The 17,060-nt window shown below is 28.5% G+C and overlaps 1 protein-coding gene across 1 annotated transcript in view; it reads left to right on the top strand.

The window, feature by feature from the left end:
• LOC148300455 (monocarboxylate transporter 8-like) overlaps nt 1–17,060 on the top strand; it is a 169,827-nt gene that overhangs the window by 54,501 nt on the left and 98,266 nt on the right. The window contains exon 3 of the mRNA XM_088274743.1: nt 359–480. Within this exon, the coding sequence (XP_088130869.1) occupies nt 359–480 (122 nt within the window). The remainder of the gene's footprint in view (nt 1–358; nt 481–17,060) is intronic.

Below are 17,060 nucleotides of genomic sequence, written 5' to 3'. Positions count from 1 at the left end.
CCTTTTGAATTTTATTATAGACTACATGTTTCAGAAGTTAAACTTCCATCATTCAGGTCTGTACAATAACTATTATTATACAGACCTGAATGATGGAAGTTTAACATCTGAAACATGTAGTCTCTAATAAAACTCAAGTGGTAAAAAACAAGTGTTTTCTTTAATCATTGTCAAATACTTCAATTGAGCATGTAGTTTTTGAGATAAGAGGAATCGAACATATGCTCCAATATTTGTATTTTATCAAATTAAAATATATGTATTTATTGACATAACAGGAAAACTTAAGCATACTTAAATTTATTTAGCATGAAAATGTACCTTTTATATAAACATTCTAACTGACGTTTTTTTTCAGATGGATAATATGTGGTGCTGCATTTTTGGTGAACTTACTGAGCAGCGGTCTTCAGTTAGCTTTTGGACTTCTGTATATCTACGCTCTCAAGCACCTTGGAGACGCTGCAAGTCTCATGGCAGGTAAAAAGCCTTCTTATTTATTTAATTCATGACTTCTCTTTATTCATATTATTCATATTATATATAATAACGCAATTGTCGTTACACCTTTATCTTAATAGTCATGCTCATTTACAACTCGAGGTATTCTTATACACCATTTTTCATGTCTATCTTATGTCCATAAATTCTGATATTCGTACTAACTAAATGCCATCGTTTATTGTAATTACATACCGATATGTTCATAATATATCAAGTTCACGATAGGAACCCAAAATCTTACTTCTATATCCAGCGGCGAATCAAGCTTTCCGACACTTATTGAAATGGGAATGATATATATAAGTTCGTAAAATAATGACAATATATTATACTCCCCTCCTTTGGGAGAAAATATGTCTTTGCCAAATATGCCTCAAATAGGCCCGGTACTGCCTATTTTGGTGAAAAATATTTTTAAGAAGACAAAAGTGTACGTAATGTAAATAAAGAATAAATCGAAATTCAATCAAACAAATTGAAAGACATAAAAATAATCTGAAAGAAGTGTGTAGTAAAAGGAGAAAAAAAATATTAAGGCACTTGGGGTTGCATATCGGTAATCATAAAATTATGTGAATTTTTACTGCATTAATGTGTAAAGCCTGGTATATGATTGAATGTCCCACAACAAAGTGGAGGTAGGAGCAGAAAAACGAAAATTATCCGAACATTTCACAACATATAAAATATTATGAAATATTGGGATTCTAGAGCAATGTTTGCATCCAGAGTGTGATGGTTTGTGCATTTGGCTATCGTATAGGGTCCTGAGCTCGTTTCTAAGGAGAACAGAATAAATATAAGTGATTATTATTGAAACGGCGTAATGGTAGTTGTAGTAGTAAAGAAAACATCTGAACTATTGAATGGAACTCGTTTGGAAATTAATAATTAAAATATATATTTACTATTGTAGTATATTATGGATGAAGGGTATTATCTACGTCCAATTTCGTAAAAGGAAATAACATTTTCCCCTTAATGAACGGCAATCGTTAGTCAGAAGGTTCATGAATGTTCCAGAAGAGGTTTATTTGTCAGGGTGAGTAATGACACCCTTTCGATCCTCTCCCTCTTTTATGAGTCAGCTTAATGGTTTTCGATTTCCATAAGGTTTTTCATGCGTCAGTATATTTAAACTGTAGAAGAGCACACATTTTTATGCCGCATGTACTATAAAACAAGGGTATATATATATATATATATATATATATATATATATATATATATATATATATATATATATATATATATATATATATATATATAAATATATATATATATATATATATATATATATATATATATATATATATATATATATAATATATATATATATATATATATATATATATATATATATATATATATATATATATATATATATATATATATATATATATATATATATATATATATATATATATATATATATATATATATATATATATATATATATATATATATATATATATATATATATATATATATATATATATATATATATATATATATATATATATATATATATATATATATATATATATATATATATATATATATATATATATATATATATATATATATATATGTATATATATATATATATATATATATATATATATATATATATATATATATATATATATATATATATATATATATATATATATATATATATATATATATATATATATATATATATATATATATATATATATATATATATATATATATATATATATATATATATATATATATATATATATATTTATAAATACATAAAACCTTTCTCACAAACTATAGTTAATAATACCAGCTGTATAAGGGCAAAACACTTTCCACAAAATGAGAATGTCACTGCTGACGATGAAAATTAATGTAAGGAAAATGAACTTCCAGCTCGGGTACAAAATTGAATGTCTGAAAGATAATTTATTTGTCTCAAAACAGCGTTTCCTCAAACGGTATTAAAAATCAACGTCTACAAAACAGAGTTTATAAAGTTCACAAAAAAGAAGAAGCAAACTCGAGGGTTTTGCTTTTATGGTACCGATTTATTTGCTATCTGCTGTCACTTAGTGGTATAATTTGAATCGAAATTCTACTTGGTACCTTCCACTATTACTTGAAATCTATTATGAGACCTGTTTCGATGTATTCTGTGAATTAGATAATGATACTTAAAGCATCAAAATACGTCCCTATCACAATGATTAAAGAAAACACTTGTTTTTTACCACTTCAATTTTATTATAGACTACATGTTTCAGAAGTTAAACTTCCATCATTCAGGTCTGTGTAATAACTAAAATATAAAATTGTTCTATAAATAAGGAGAGGGGAAAGTTAGGGGGAGGGGGTTAGTCAAGGGGGTTAGTTTGTTAACCTATCACAATCTATTGTAAGAAATAGTGGTAATTACCATCTAATTATTCAACAAATGATATGATGTTTAAATTTAATGTTTCACAATATTTTTGTTGTTTTAATATTCAATGTTATCAGATTACTTGAGATATCATATTTACTAGAAATTAAAATTCAGTATGGAAGAGAATTTTAATGTTTTTCCATCGATATTACCTTCGTTTAAAAATGCCATATTCGTTTAATATTAGAAGTTATCAACCTTAGCAAGCTAATAAGAAACCCACAACTTCCCCAATTATCATTTCTGTTCTCCTATTCTTCTCCTATACCACTTTTCGTTTTCATTGTTCTTATCTTAATATGCCAAACCTAATTATATTATGAAACGTACGTATTTAACTGACACGTGTATCAACAAAGCTCTTACATTTTAGAAGAGTCTACTACATTACACTGTAGCACAATAAGAAATATTGTACAATAAGTACAAAGTAATGGATAAACAAAAAATTGCTTAAATTTATCAATTTAATTAGTAGAATTTGAATTTATGCATACATTGAAAACAGATAGATATCTGTAAGTTTTCGAAACTAGTCGTGTATAAAAATAAAACTCATTAAGTGGTATATTCAAATGTTAAATTTTAAAAAAAAATCATCATGTCATTCCACAAAGTTAATGCCGAATCAATAAATAATATTTCATTCTAAAAATTATGGTTCAACATATTCAAGAAATATATTGCTTCGTAAAGATCCATTAAGACATCTCGGCTGTCCAAATTTAAAACACAGTAAGGGACATTTTTTGTAGTAGGTTTTTTTTTGCATTTATGGACTAAGTAGACTCTACTTAGTCCAAAAATGCAAAAAAACCTACCACAAAAAAATGGCCCTTACTGTGTTTTAAATTTGGACAGCCGACCTGATGCGTTGTAAGTTTATATATTTTAGTTACTTTTATCTAATTTGTTTAAAAAAAGGATACATTGAATATTTCCACGCAAGAAGAAAGAAACTGTTATTTAATACAATTCTGATATGAACTCTTGATCGCTAACCCGTTCCTTTATTTTGCCTTTGCCTTTATATATATTTTGGTTTCCCCTTTTCCTCCGTCGGCAACAAATTAAAAATGAAAGGAAATATATATTGAAGTGTTCTAGTTCCATATTTACAGTAAACTCTTGGGATTATCAACCCTTCGTAGCGGGTGTATTCTCAAAATTATCTCAAGGGGCTCGTACATTAGATATGTATTTTGAGTACGGGTAAGCAACCACAAACGTCCTAGCCATGATTATTTGTTGTTTTTCTTAACAACTGTTTTTCCTCTATATATCTTACATCCTATATGGTTGTTGTCCCTCACTTTGATGACGTAATATTACATAAACCAAACAATTCCAACAGAACTTCATATACATATTTGGGAACCAAGTATTTAAAAAACAAACAAAAAAATTAAGCTTAATAATAAAAATTAAAATGGTATTTTCTGGCGTTTCTCATGTGTGTGATTATAATCCAGGATTCGGATCTCACATACTAATATAAGAGTTTCTGCTTAGTAAAAAGCTTCTTTACATCTCACCAATAAATGTCTCTAGTGAAGTTCTAGTGATTCATGAACAAGGTTTCTAAATTGGTTCATATATATAGAACTTCCAAGAATTTGAGTAGTGTGGTTGTCAATAATGGGTAGAATTGGTGAATGTTACACGTGTGTAAAGTGATCACTTAAACCAGCCTATGACGGTCGTAAGCCCCGTAAATGCCCAGATTTCCATATTCTTCTTCATCTTTGATGAGATGTCAAAAAATAATATTTAAAAAACAGTTCATTATAGTTCTAAAAAATAAATGGAATGCTTTTTATACCTGTCAATAAAAAATATTTAAACACAACAAAAAATAAAATAAAACTTTTTTATAACTCACAAGCATAAACAATAAACAATTAGTTTATGTCCCTCTACAAGCACAAGAGCTTAATCTCTTTATTGGAGAGAACAGCGTTACTAATATTTATATTGTTACAAGTAGAAATGTCTAGCAAATAAATTAAATTATTATATTATTTGAACATAATTAAACAAAAATATATATAATCAAACACCATCCTTATCATTCACTGTCCACTTTGTGTAATACCTTAATTTAAAGTGGTATTGCAAAAAGTGAACGTTGAATAATAACGAGAGTGTTATATTACCATAGAGTTAACGATGCTTTTAATATTCAAAATTAATATTTAATCTTTTAAAAATAAGGACGATTTTATTAAAGTATTTCCAAAAGGTAAGAAAATGTATTAGTTCCAAACGTAAGTTAGCGAGAAAGTCGTGAAAGATAGTCACTTTAAGGACAAAGAAATCCATTTAGACTCGTTCTCAAGGGATGTACCGTAGAACAAAAATGGCTTAAAAGTTCTTCGAGAGTAATAAAAAGCAAGGATTCTGAGAAAGGAACTTTCCCACAAAGCGTCCTGGAAGCACTGAACCGGTGATATAGTGTTTTGTAGTGGGCACGCCAACCCCCCTCGCTAACAGGAGTGTGTTCAATCGATTTCCGGTTCTCCAAACGAGCAAAAACTTCTGCTCAGCCAAGATTCTGAACGCGATAGATGTGTCAATAAAATCTATGCCACGGAAAAATCTTACAATCAAAATGCATAAAAACTAAACAGTTTTTACAACATCTTGTAATTCAGTAAAACCTCGATAAGAAAATAAGGATTACTACGTTATACGAATTTTCGTTAATAAAGAAAATTAATTATTAAAAAATTAAACAAAAAATTTTTCCTTTTTCAAAGCAGGATTACTGAAAGCAAGCGCGTCTATATCAAACAGCAACGTCACTTCAAGACGAGTGTCCAAAGACAATAAATCCAAATTTGTTCAATAAACACATTACGAGATAACTCCTATTCGGCGTCCTAGCAAAGAACGTAGTCTACGAGTTATCTCGTAGTTGGCAGTCAACGTGTTAACGAACTTCGGAAATAACTCACTTAAAATCCGGCCAAATTATTGACTGTTTCTCAGATAACGAAATTTAAGTAATCTATACGCATTTTTAGAATTTTCGAGTTGATTTTAATAAATAAAACAGTAAACTTCAGAAATGCGAAAAAACTTGATTCTTTTTTCAGTACAGGATTACTGAATATCAAACAGCAACGTCCCTTCAAGACTAGTGTCCAAAGTCAAAAAATTACTAATTTGTTTTTGTTTTGTATTGTTTATTTATAACTTAATTCAGTGTTCATATTTTAAACAAAAAGTTTTTTGATTAATTTTAAACCTATTTTTATATAACGGACACCCCCTCTCCCAAACTAGTCCGTTATATCAAGGTTTTACTGTATGTCCTAATACTTGTTTATCTTGCATACATCTAAGCTTTTCCAATCCATATCATGAAATTAATGATATATATTGGAGTTCCAAAAATTTCAATAGTATAGTTATCTACCATGGATGGAATAGTGAATATTGCTCGTGTGTAAAGTGGTCTCTTAACCAGCCTATGACAGGTCATTTGCCCTGTAAATACCCAGACATTTTTATTTATCTATGTCAAAAATTTACTTTATGGTTTATTTGAAAACCTTTCAGAAATAATTCGGTCAAATAATGTGTGTTAAAAATAGAGATCTATTTTTATTCGTTTGATGTTCATACTCAAAGCACGTTAAAAATATTTTTTCGCGCATAATTTTAACGAGAAAAGTTGATATTACCACTATGTACATAAATGTAATCTACATATATAAAACTTCCTGGAAAAAGCTTTTATTGAAATAGATCTAAAATATGTGAAAACAAAAGATACGCCAGAACGTATAAAGTCTTAATCATTTCTTGTAATAATTCAACGTTAATAATTCAAATTAAGGTATATGACCTTTCATTAGAACCTACAAAGACCTTCTTCGAATCCCGTAAAACAAGATTAATTATTATCTCAGCCTATAATTTTCATTAAGAAAGAATTAGTTGAAATCACTTAATTATGTTACCACAATCATAATTAATATAAATTTAGCATAAAGCTTTCAAATGAGATTATTTTATGTGTTTTATTAAGATATCGCATACAATTATCTCATTAAAAAGGCGAAATAATCTTAAAATAAAGTTAAATTAAAAGTTTAGCATAATAAATGTATAAATAATTAACGTGGAACCAAATTTAAGAGAAACAGGTAATTACAATATTCTCTTCAATTTACAATCTTCTCTTCTTCTACTTCTTTTTCTTCTTATTCATCTTTTTCTTCTTCTTTTTCATCTTCAGTCAATTTGAGATTTTGACTGACTTCGACAATGTTCATCAATGTGGGTTGACGTATTTTGGGGTGTCATTCGACCATTGAATTTTAAGTCGGTCAAGGTTACAGGTTGTTTAGCAGATACTTAAAATTTCCCCGTGAATAGACTACCTCCGCCTCCGACTTGTCCGCCTCCGAAGTGTAATGGTCAGCATGCTCGGCTACCGTTCTGGAGGTCCCGGGTTCGATTCCCAGGTTGGTTTAATAAATATAAGTGATTTTTTCACTCTAATATTTATTCCATATTACACTGGACTGGTACCTGAAGTAGAGGGCTGATCACATTTCCTTCATGTGTAATTGATCGAGATAACACTGCGTTTATATGAAGCAGTGCCCTATGCACCATTGGGGTGCGGTAAGAGATTTATTATTATAGACTACAGCCGATTTTCAATAAAATTTGTAAACATTAAATCATAATTCTAACACATATAATAAGCTATAAATATAAATAACTAGAAAAATTACTTTTTGTTTTAAAGTATGCACATTCGATGATGATTCGTATTCTCTATAGAATCTCTAATATCTCAAACTATTTATCTGTTTCAAAAATAGTTCTGTCCGCCTAGTGTAATGGTTAGCACGCTCGGCAACCGTACTGTGAAGGTCCCGGGTTCGAATCCCAGGGGGATGCCAAATAAAAATGAGTGAGTTTTTTCACCCTCATATATATTTAATATAACCCTAGACTGGTACCTTCATTGGTTAACAATCAAGATAACACTGCGTTTATATGATGCAGTGCCCTATGCACCATCGGGTGAGGATGAAGATTTGAAGAAGAATATCTCAAATATTTCTTTTCAGTCAGAGGTATTTAGTTTTTTTTTTAATTGTCCATTATTTCACGTTGCATTGGTACCATCATTTTCTTTGATTAAATTTTTTACTAGGTTCTTGTTATACACGTACATATATTTCTTCATTTGTTTTAATTTCCCGCATTCATAATTATTTTATTTCTTTAACTTGTGTTTGTGTCATCTTTTCTCGATAAGTTTTTTAATGTTAATATTTTTTGTCTATTTTTTATGACTTTACTGCTATTGTTTTTATTAAGAATATTATATTACTTGATTGCTTCATCTTTACAAATCGTAATTCTCCCAAATTAGTTACTTTATTTATTTCTTAATAAATTTGAATTGAAATGTTAGGTTATGCCTAACGTATTTAAAACTGATGAATTGAACATTCAAACAACCCAAATTCATTACAAAATTGTTTAGTTAAAATTTTCGTCAGTAAGTTTGCTCATTGTACCCTGGTCCTCAATAAGATCAAATCATCGTACTGGCCTAACCTAAGTTGCATTATTTTAAAGATCTGGAATTTTCCTAGATTCTCAAGACTAAAATCGACCTCTTTCATATTTTTCTTGTTTGGGTTCTCTGCTCTTTTTGTAAAAGATTTTTTTGTAATATCATCCTGTACTTCTTGTACCCTCAGAATCTACATACCACTAATTCTCTTCCTTTTGCTAGTCATTAAAGAAGTTGTTTGTGCAGTCTTTTATACTATGATTTCAAAAATAATTCGTGAGACCACACGTTATCACAATTCGGTCACTCCTTCAAGAACGTCATAAATCAAAAAACTTGATTTTTCAGGAGAAGGTTTTTAAAGTTTAAAAATATAATACAATGTATCAAAAATAAATATAAAGCCACTAACTGAAATTTTTACTTTGCAACAGATCCTTTTAGGTAAAAGCTGAACGTTTTTTCTCCATTTGAAAAATATTAATTTAATTTAAAAAAATAATTAAACAATACCTTTTCTTCAAAATGTAAAAATTACACTTTCTACCCTGTAGCGGGTAAATATTAAGTTTAAAATATGCCACTTTTGATGCGATATAGTACATTTTTTGGGCATTACAAAAACATGCACAATTGAAAATTTATGATTTTTTATTTATGACGTTCTTGAAAGGAGTGAGCGAATTGGTAAACATAATTTATAATAAGTAAACATGTAAAACTGCCCAAGAAATGCCTGTTTTCTATCATTTAAAATAAAATTGGTCCCATTCAGGTACATTTATATTTTATATCACAAAAAATACATTCTCTGTTTTCAATGAGTCATCTGAAAAATCTTAGTAGTAAATTTATGAACACTAGTAACCAATATTTGTAGTTGGTTTGAGTATGGAAAATGGTAAACAAAATATTTTCAACTATAAATATTATTGTTTTTTAACGAATTTTTTGTTTTTTTTTTCCATTACTCATTTTATTGTTAATTAGGATAGAGAATTCAGTAGCGGTTTGTATTTTCATCTACCAATTTTCAGTTATTTCTGTGTGTACTCCATTAGACTGACAATTCTCAAGAAAATTGTATAATGTATGGATAAAGAAGTAGAAACTTGGAGAAGATTGTACATAAAATTTGAATTATTAATTTAAAAACTTTATGATTGTTTTATATTTTATGTACATATTTTAAAGACGTTTCCATGGATATGGATACATAAAATTATTAGTAAAATGTCTCAAATTTAACTGTTATTCCCTTCTTTTAAAATTTTATTCTTAATTAAAGTTTTAATAATTTTTTTCATAAAACTTATTAAGTTTTTAGTTATGTATCTACTATAAAAAGTGTCTTGGGCACATATTGTTAAAGGCTCACACTTACCTTACTTATAAGTTTTCTAACCCAAGTCATAAAGAACAATAAAATGTAAGGTAAATAATTTTAAGTATAAAAAACACATTTAATTTACAAAATATAAGGTTTATGGTATATGTTCACGTGCTCTGAAATAACGCAGTAAGAGTAATGCTGAAAAAATATAATTTTATCAGAAAACAAAATAAAAATGAGATTGTTTTTTATACCTAGTATAATGTCTTACTTCTCTGGACATGAGTCAACAAATTAACGTTTTTTACAATCTTTAATCACCTTATTTTAATTAACCCTATACTTATAAATCGCGTATGACCTCGTAAGACCTTGACTTTGAATCTGTATTGAACACTATTAGATACTAGAATCGGATTGCGATCCCCACGGTAGTGTATCGAACATCTGATCCTGAGGTCTATGGTTCGATCCCTTACTCTTACCACAATTAAATTCCATTTTTTCAAAGCGAAACTAAGCTGAATAGCTATAAAAATAAATTTATTTACAAAAAAACTATAAATATTTTTCAGAAGAAATGCACGTGATTAATATACCTCTTTTTCTTGGCCTTATCCACACACAAAGGTGCATAGGGCACTGCATCGTATATATAAGCAGTGTTATCTAGATTTTGAAGAACAGATGATTAGCCATGCGCTTTAGGTACCAGTACAGGGTAATAATAAATAAATATTATACTGAAAAATCAGTAACATTTATTTTAACCCCCCCTGGTAAAATAAAACGAAATCTCTAGCGAGATATCTAAACGCACTAAACACTATACTACAGAAGGTGGACATTGTTATATGTATGTAGAACACAAATATTTGTTCTACTGTTTTGTGTTTTTTAAATATATTTGTTAATTTATCTCATCAAAACTAAATAATAACAAATTAAAATAATGTACCTTCACCGAGGCTTTCGCGTGCCGAAGGCACGTTTTACAATATTCATTTTTTAAATTATATAAAAGAAAATTGTTTATAACGTGCAATGAAATACAACATGGTCGAATGGTGCAATCTGTCTCAGATCTACTTTAATTATCCATTTAGGAATAGCTCTTTTATATTTATATTGACTTTATGGATAATCGAAGCAGATCATTTTATTATCACTTTAGTCGGAAACAGTAAATGTTTAATTTCACGACATACTCGTTCATACGAGTATTTATAAATGCACACACTATTTAAGTAGATTTAAAAATTATTTTAGACAAAAAACAAGGCCAATAAAGTACATAAATATCTATTATCATCGGCCAAAATGAATAGAATTCCTGGATTCTGATAACTGATTTAACTTTCTCTTTTCTCGGTTCTTGATCTTATCAAACATGTATGTAACAGCATCATCAAATAGGTGTACGTGACGTCACGTGCTAGAAATCCCCTCTCCCTTGATCACGACCATGTGTTATTGGCCGTCCAATGACTCACGATACTTTTTATTACTTATTACCCTCGTCAGTGTCTAAGGGTAGCTCTTGCATTATGCAAAAAACGTTCTGTCCCTGACCATCCCCACCCCTAGAACGTCAATAAGAAAAAGGGTTGAGATTATAAACCTTATGAAAGCTCCTAGGTTTAATCACACAGTATGCATATATCATTTACAACATTTTGAAAAATAAAAGGATATTTTCTCTCCTTTCTCATTTATGTATGTGATTATAATCCAGGATTTGGACCTCACATACAAATGAAAGAGTTTCTGCTCAATAAAAAGGTTCTTTCATCTCACCATAGATTTCTATAGTGAAATTGTAGTGAATTTAATTTTTTTATGTTTGGAATTCAAACAATATATATAGTTTTAAGAATTTCCAAGAATTTGAGAAGTAAGGTTGTCAATCATGGGTAAAATTGATGACTGTTAAACGTGTTTAAAGTGATCTCTTAAACCAGCCTACAACGGTCGTATATACTTATTATTCGTATGGTTTTATAGTAATATTATTAACATTTTTGTAAAAAAATAAATAAGTAAAAATGACTAACCACAAATTAAATGCTTTTAATATGAATAATATTGAGAATTTTCTATATTCTTTTTCATCTATGCTGAGATGTCAATAAAATAATATGAATGTATCATGGTAAAAAGCTGTAAATGTGATTTCAAATACTTATGTAGCAAAACCTATCGAAAATACGCCATGAGCTGTTCTGCATATAGCAAAATACATTGAGCATAAATATTCCAGTTGATATCTCAATAAAAATATGAATGTCTTAGTATTTAGTATTTACTGACCACCAAAGAGATGAATTGATAGCTGGGAATTAACATCAAAGAAGGCTTATCCCTCTAAAAACAGGGCACAAGAGCTACGCCGAGAAGAAGAAAAATAAGACAATGTAACAGTAAATTGATAAAAAAAACAGAGGCGAAGGAAGAAGGGGAAACGTGAGTATGATAATCTATAACCGAATAAACTATGTTTGACTGAATTTTGTCATTCATTTCTTGTCTTTTCCGCATTATGCAATATTGCATTCGAACTAGATACATACACACACATTTCTCAGACAACGTTGGCTTTCATATCCAAGAATATTTGCATAATTTTTGCTTACATCTTTTATCTACCTTCTCCGAAAGCCCAAAATTTCCAAGTAACCCAAGTTTACTTTTAGAGCTTTGTATCCTCCGCCTTGTTGTTTTTTTTTTCTTATTTCAGGATTAGCATATTTATGAAACATTGTCTCGTGACTTTGCTAAAAATTAATTTAAACGTGGATATGACCTGGAATAAAGTTACCTAGAATTTGGCAGAGACTTTAGTGGATAATATTATTATACTTGATAATTCTTAAATAATGTTATTTATAATTTCGGCATTCTCTTTGGTATGACATGATTCCATTATGAATAAAACATTTGTTTTTTTACCACCCGCGTATTATATTTTGTTACGACTAGTTTCAGAAACTACGGATATTAAAAAAAAAATATGACTTATATTTAAGCATATTAATGTTTTGTATTATGTTCTGTAGGTGTCGGGTTTATTCCTGAGGGGGGGGGGTCAAATAAATATAAACGATTTTTCACTCTAATATCATTCAATATTACAACATTTTGAGTGTGTCCAAATACTTGTTCACAAAATCTGGATTATCTCCAATTACAGGAGTTATTTTCATATTATTTTTTGACATCTCATCAAAGATGAAGAAGAATATGGAAGTCTGGGCATTTACGGGGCTGACCGCCGTCATAGGCTGGTTTAAGTGATTACTTTTCACACGTGTAACAAGAAACAAGGTTTCTAAATTGGTTCATATATATAGAGCTTCCAAGAATTTAAGTAGTGTGGTTGTCAATAATGGGTAGAATTGATGAATGTTACACGTGTGTAAAGTGATCACTTAAACCAGCCTATGACGGTCGTCAGCCCCGTAAATGCCCAGACTTCTATATTCTTCTTCATCTTTGATGAGATGTCAAAAAATAATATTCAATATTAAGTACCCTGGACTGGTACCTGAAGCGGAGGGCTGATCACCTTTCTTTTAAATGTTTACGATCAAGATAACAAACACTTCGTTTATATGATGCAGTACCCTATGCACTATTGGGGTGCGGATGTGTAACAATTTATATGTATGTGTATAAGTAACAATTTATGATATTTAATTCCCGTTATACTTTTTATGGCAAATTTATGAACCAATTACAAAACGTAATTAAAACAACTTACCTAATTCATATGTGAGTGAAGATGGTTTATTTGTTGCAAAATTGTGTTTTTTTTTATTTCGGTTTGTATCATTTTATGCTCTCATTTTTCATTTTTACTTTATCCTCTTTAAAAGCTTAATTTCATAATTGCTAAAAAGGAAATGGTGTTTTGTTTGTTTATGACCTTACTTACTTATGTTAAGTATTCTTTACTAATCCAGGTAGGTAATAAAGAAGTTAATTTAGCTAATTTTTTACTCTTGGAATGACGTCTTCTAAATAAATTTTAATTTTGAAATAAGAATACTCTAAAAATAAAAACTAAAATAGGTAAAATAACCATAGCTTTCGATTTGTGTTCAAAAATACTACATTCAATATAAAATAAATGTTTTCTCACTTCCAAATTAAGTAATTTTCCTTTTTAATACCATCGGGTAATGATCCGTAGCATAAACTAAAATACAGCATTGAATTGAAATATTTTTTTGTGTTATTTTAAATATTATCATATTACCTCAGATATGTATTTTCATATGAAAAAGAATAAATAACTGAACTGATGAAAATAATCTTATGTAAACGAAGTTTAAATCAAAATTTTTCTTAATAAATAAAATAAATTAGTATTATATATTTTATTTGTTTGGTGGCAACTTTATAGAGTTGTTTTTTAATATACTTAAGAAGTTTTTTTTTTTAAATTGGGTTTTTTGTATCATTAATCAGATTTACTTCATAATCAACAAAATTTATTTATTTTCGTAAACTCATTTTAAAAATCTGATTTTCCAAAATCATTAATATATTTATATATTTCCAATATAAAAAAGTGTATGGTAGTGTATCAATGAACGAAGATAAAATACAGGTAAAAGAGCGAAGTGATAAACTGATAACTATTCTAATGGAGCAAGTTATAAAGTTGACAATAAAAAATAAAAACAATTTTTAGATTCATGTGCCAAAAATTATTTTCAAAAAATCATTTCAAAAACTTATGACCCATTTTTCAGATACTATTCAACTAAATTCAGTCAATTAAGTACTAGTTTTTTCGAATATTTTCTACCGATAAATGAATCCATAATTAATTAAAAAATTTTATTTCAAGTATTTCATCACAATGTCTTATAAAAACTTATATTTATCACTCCATTGCTTAACTGGTTCGGTAATGAATAAATATGATAGTATAATTACTTACATCAACACACTTTAACCAAAAATTTGATTGCTATATTTAAATATGGTGATTATTCATATCGAAGAATACTCGTTTATGTATTTTAATAGAAAATTTACTATGTAATAAAGAAGTTGAAAGATTTTTTTAGAAAAATCATTGGAAATTTTGTAGATTTTTTTTTGTTTCCGTTATAATATTATTTTGTTTTAACAGGATAGAAATCACGATTTAATGATTTAGTATCCGGCTCTCCCAAGTAAATATAGCACATCCGTTATTATTTTGCTTCTACGGCTATTATTTAAAATTTATGATATTATTTTACTCACCACAACCGAACCAATAAAGGCTTTTTCTCGGATATAATCATTTATGTTATTTTATTGAAGACCATTACCCTAGGCTCAACCATATCTGGGACACATTATTCATAACCTTCGGCCTTTCAGATGAAAACATTCACAGCGACATTTTTAATTCAAAATAAAGAAAAACAAATTATTAAATTGACACATATTAAATTATTAATCAAAGTTATGATTTTAAAAAATATTTACATGTGACATCTCAACTAATATGAACAAGAATATGGTAGACTGTGTATTACAGGGATTTTATACACGGTTTTTGAAAATGATGTGGAATACATCGAAACACGTGTCACAATATATTTTTTTAGAAATTCAATTCAATTCAAACCCTTATCCGCACCCCAATGGTGCATAGGGCACTGCATTATACAAACACAGTGTTATCTTGTTCCTTAACATACGAATGAATGATCAGCCCTCCGCTTCAGGTACCAGTCCAGGGTAATATTGAATACATATTACAGTGAAAAAAATCACTTATATTCATTTGACCCCCCCTGGGAATTGAACCCGGTACCTCCAGATCGGTAGCCGAACGTGCTGACCATTACACCACAGAGGCGGACAAAAAATTAATTAAAAATAATATTTTATAAATAGGTCGTAAGCCCTGTTAACGTTCAGACATCAATACTCTTCGTCGTTTTATTGAAATATCAATTTAAAACATATTCGATAAAAAAAAACGTAAATTTATTTCTTGCGAAATTAAGAAAAAATATTCAATCGAAGATTAATCGATTATCAAGGCACGATCGACAAATGATTACGCAATTCATCTCCTCTCGTTTTTTCAAACGAACAAAGCGCTACTTTTCAAAAAAAAATCGTCCTAATGAGCGGATAATCTCTCTGCATTTTTTACGTAGCCAATTAGAAAGTCTCTCTTACGGTCAATATTTTATATCTATCACTTAGTCTGTGGCGATTTTTTTTTTGTCGGTCTCACAGACAAATTGTTATGAATTCAGGGTTAATGAAACGTTAATTATCTATATATTTAGATGATTGTTCAGTATTTCATTTGAAAATAAAAGAACTGGCAACATTCAATCATGATCGCCGCGCCATATTTCCGCAATTTTAGTTGATAGCGTTGGAACTATACGTTAGTATTCATTCCCTGTAGTGAAATGTTATGTTGTTAACAAGCTCAATATAATATATGATACATACAGTGGTGATAATTTTAAAAAGTTCAATGTACTTTTTTTCTAAGTAAAAGAGATTTCACATATGTTCTCATAAACATCTTTAAGCTGTTATTTCAGTTATTAGTAACCAATTTCCTACGAAATTTAAAAACCTCAAATATTACATTTCTTAAGCTTGTCTTGGAAAATTGTATCCTACTTAAATTTTATTTTTAGCAAAATATGTGCTACGTAAAATTATAAAATATTATTTTAAAAAATAATAAGAGATAACAGTGTAAGTACATCGTAATCGGTTTATACATACATACATCTCCCATTGTGTTTCTTTGAATTTTCCCCTTTTTCGTAAATTTGAGGGAATTATTTTTAAAATGTCTTTTATCAACGATTTTTTAAAGTAAGTAACACGGCCATGAATATAATACGTCTTTTTTGTATTTGAATTCATATCAATGAGTTTTTCTGTACACTTGGTGTATTGATAAGTAGCCAAAAATTAAAATTTTGTAAATATATATATTCTTCTTCTAACCCTTACCGCATCTAATGGACCAAAGAGCACTGCATCGTATCAACGCAGGGTTATCTTGATCTTCAAATTAGTCCCGGGTCATATTGAATAAATATGAGAGAGAAAATCACTTGTATACGTATATATATATATATATATATATATATATATATATATATATATATATATATATATATATATATATATATATATTTATTTATATATATAAATATATATATATATATATATATATATATATATATATATATATA

This window comes from Brachycentrus maculatus, unplaced genomic scaffold (assembly GCF_059751285.1).
Source record: "Brachycentrus maculatus isolate JH-2025_06_01 unplaced genomic scaffold, ASM5975128v1 h1tg000714l, whole genome shotgun sequence".
NCBI classification, from domain to species: Eukaryota; Metazoa; Arthropoda; class Insecta; order Trichoptera; family Brachycentridae; genus Brachycentrus; species Brachycentrus maculatus.
Note: the sequence above shows the minus strand (reverse complement) of the source record. Positions and strands in the feature narration are given on the sequence as shown.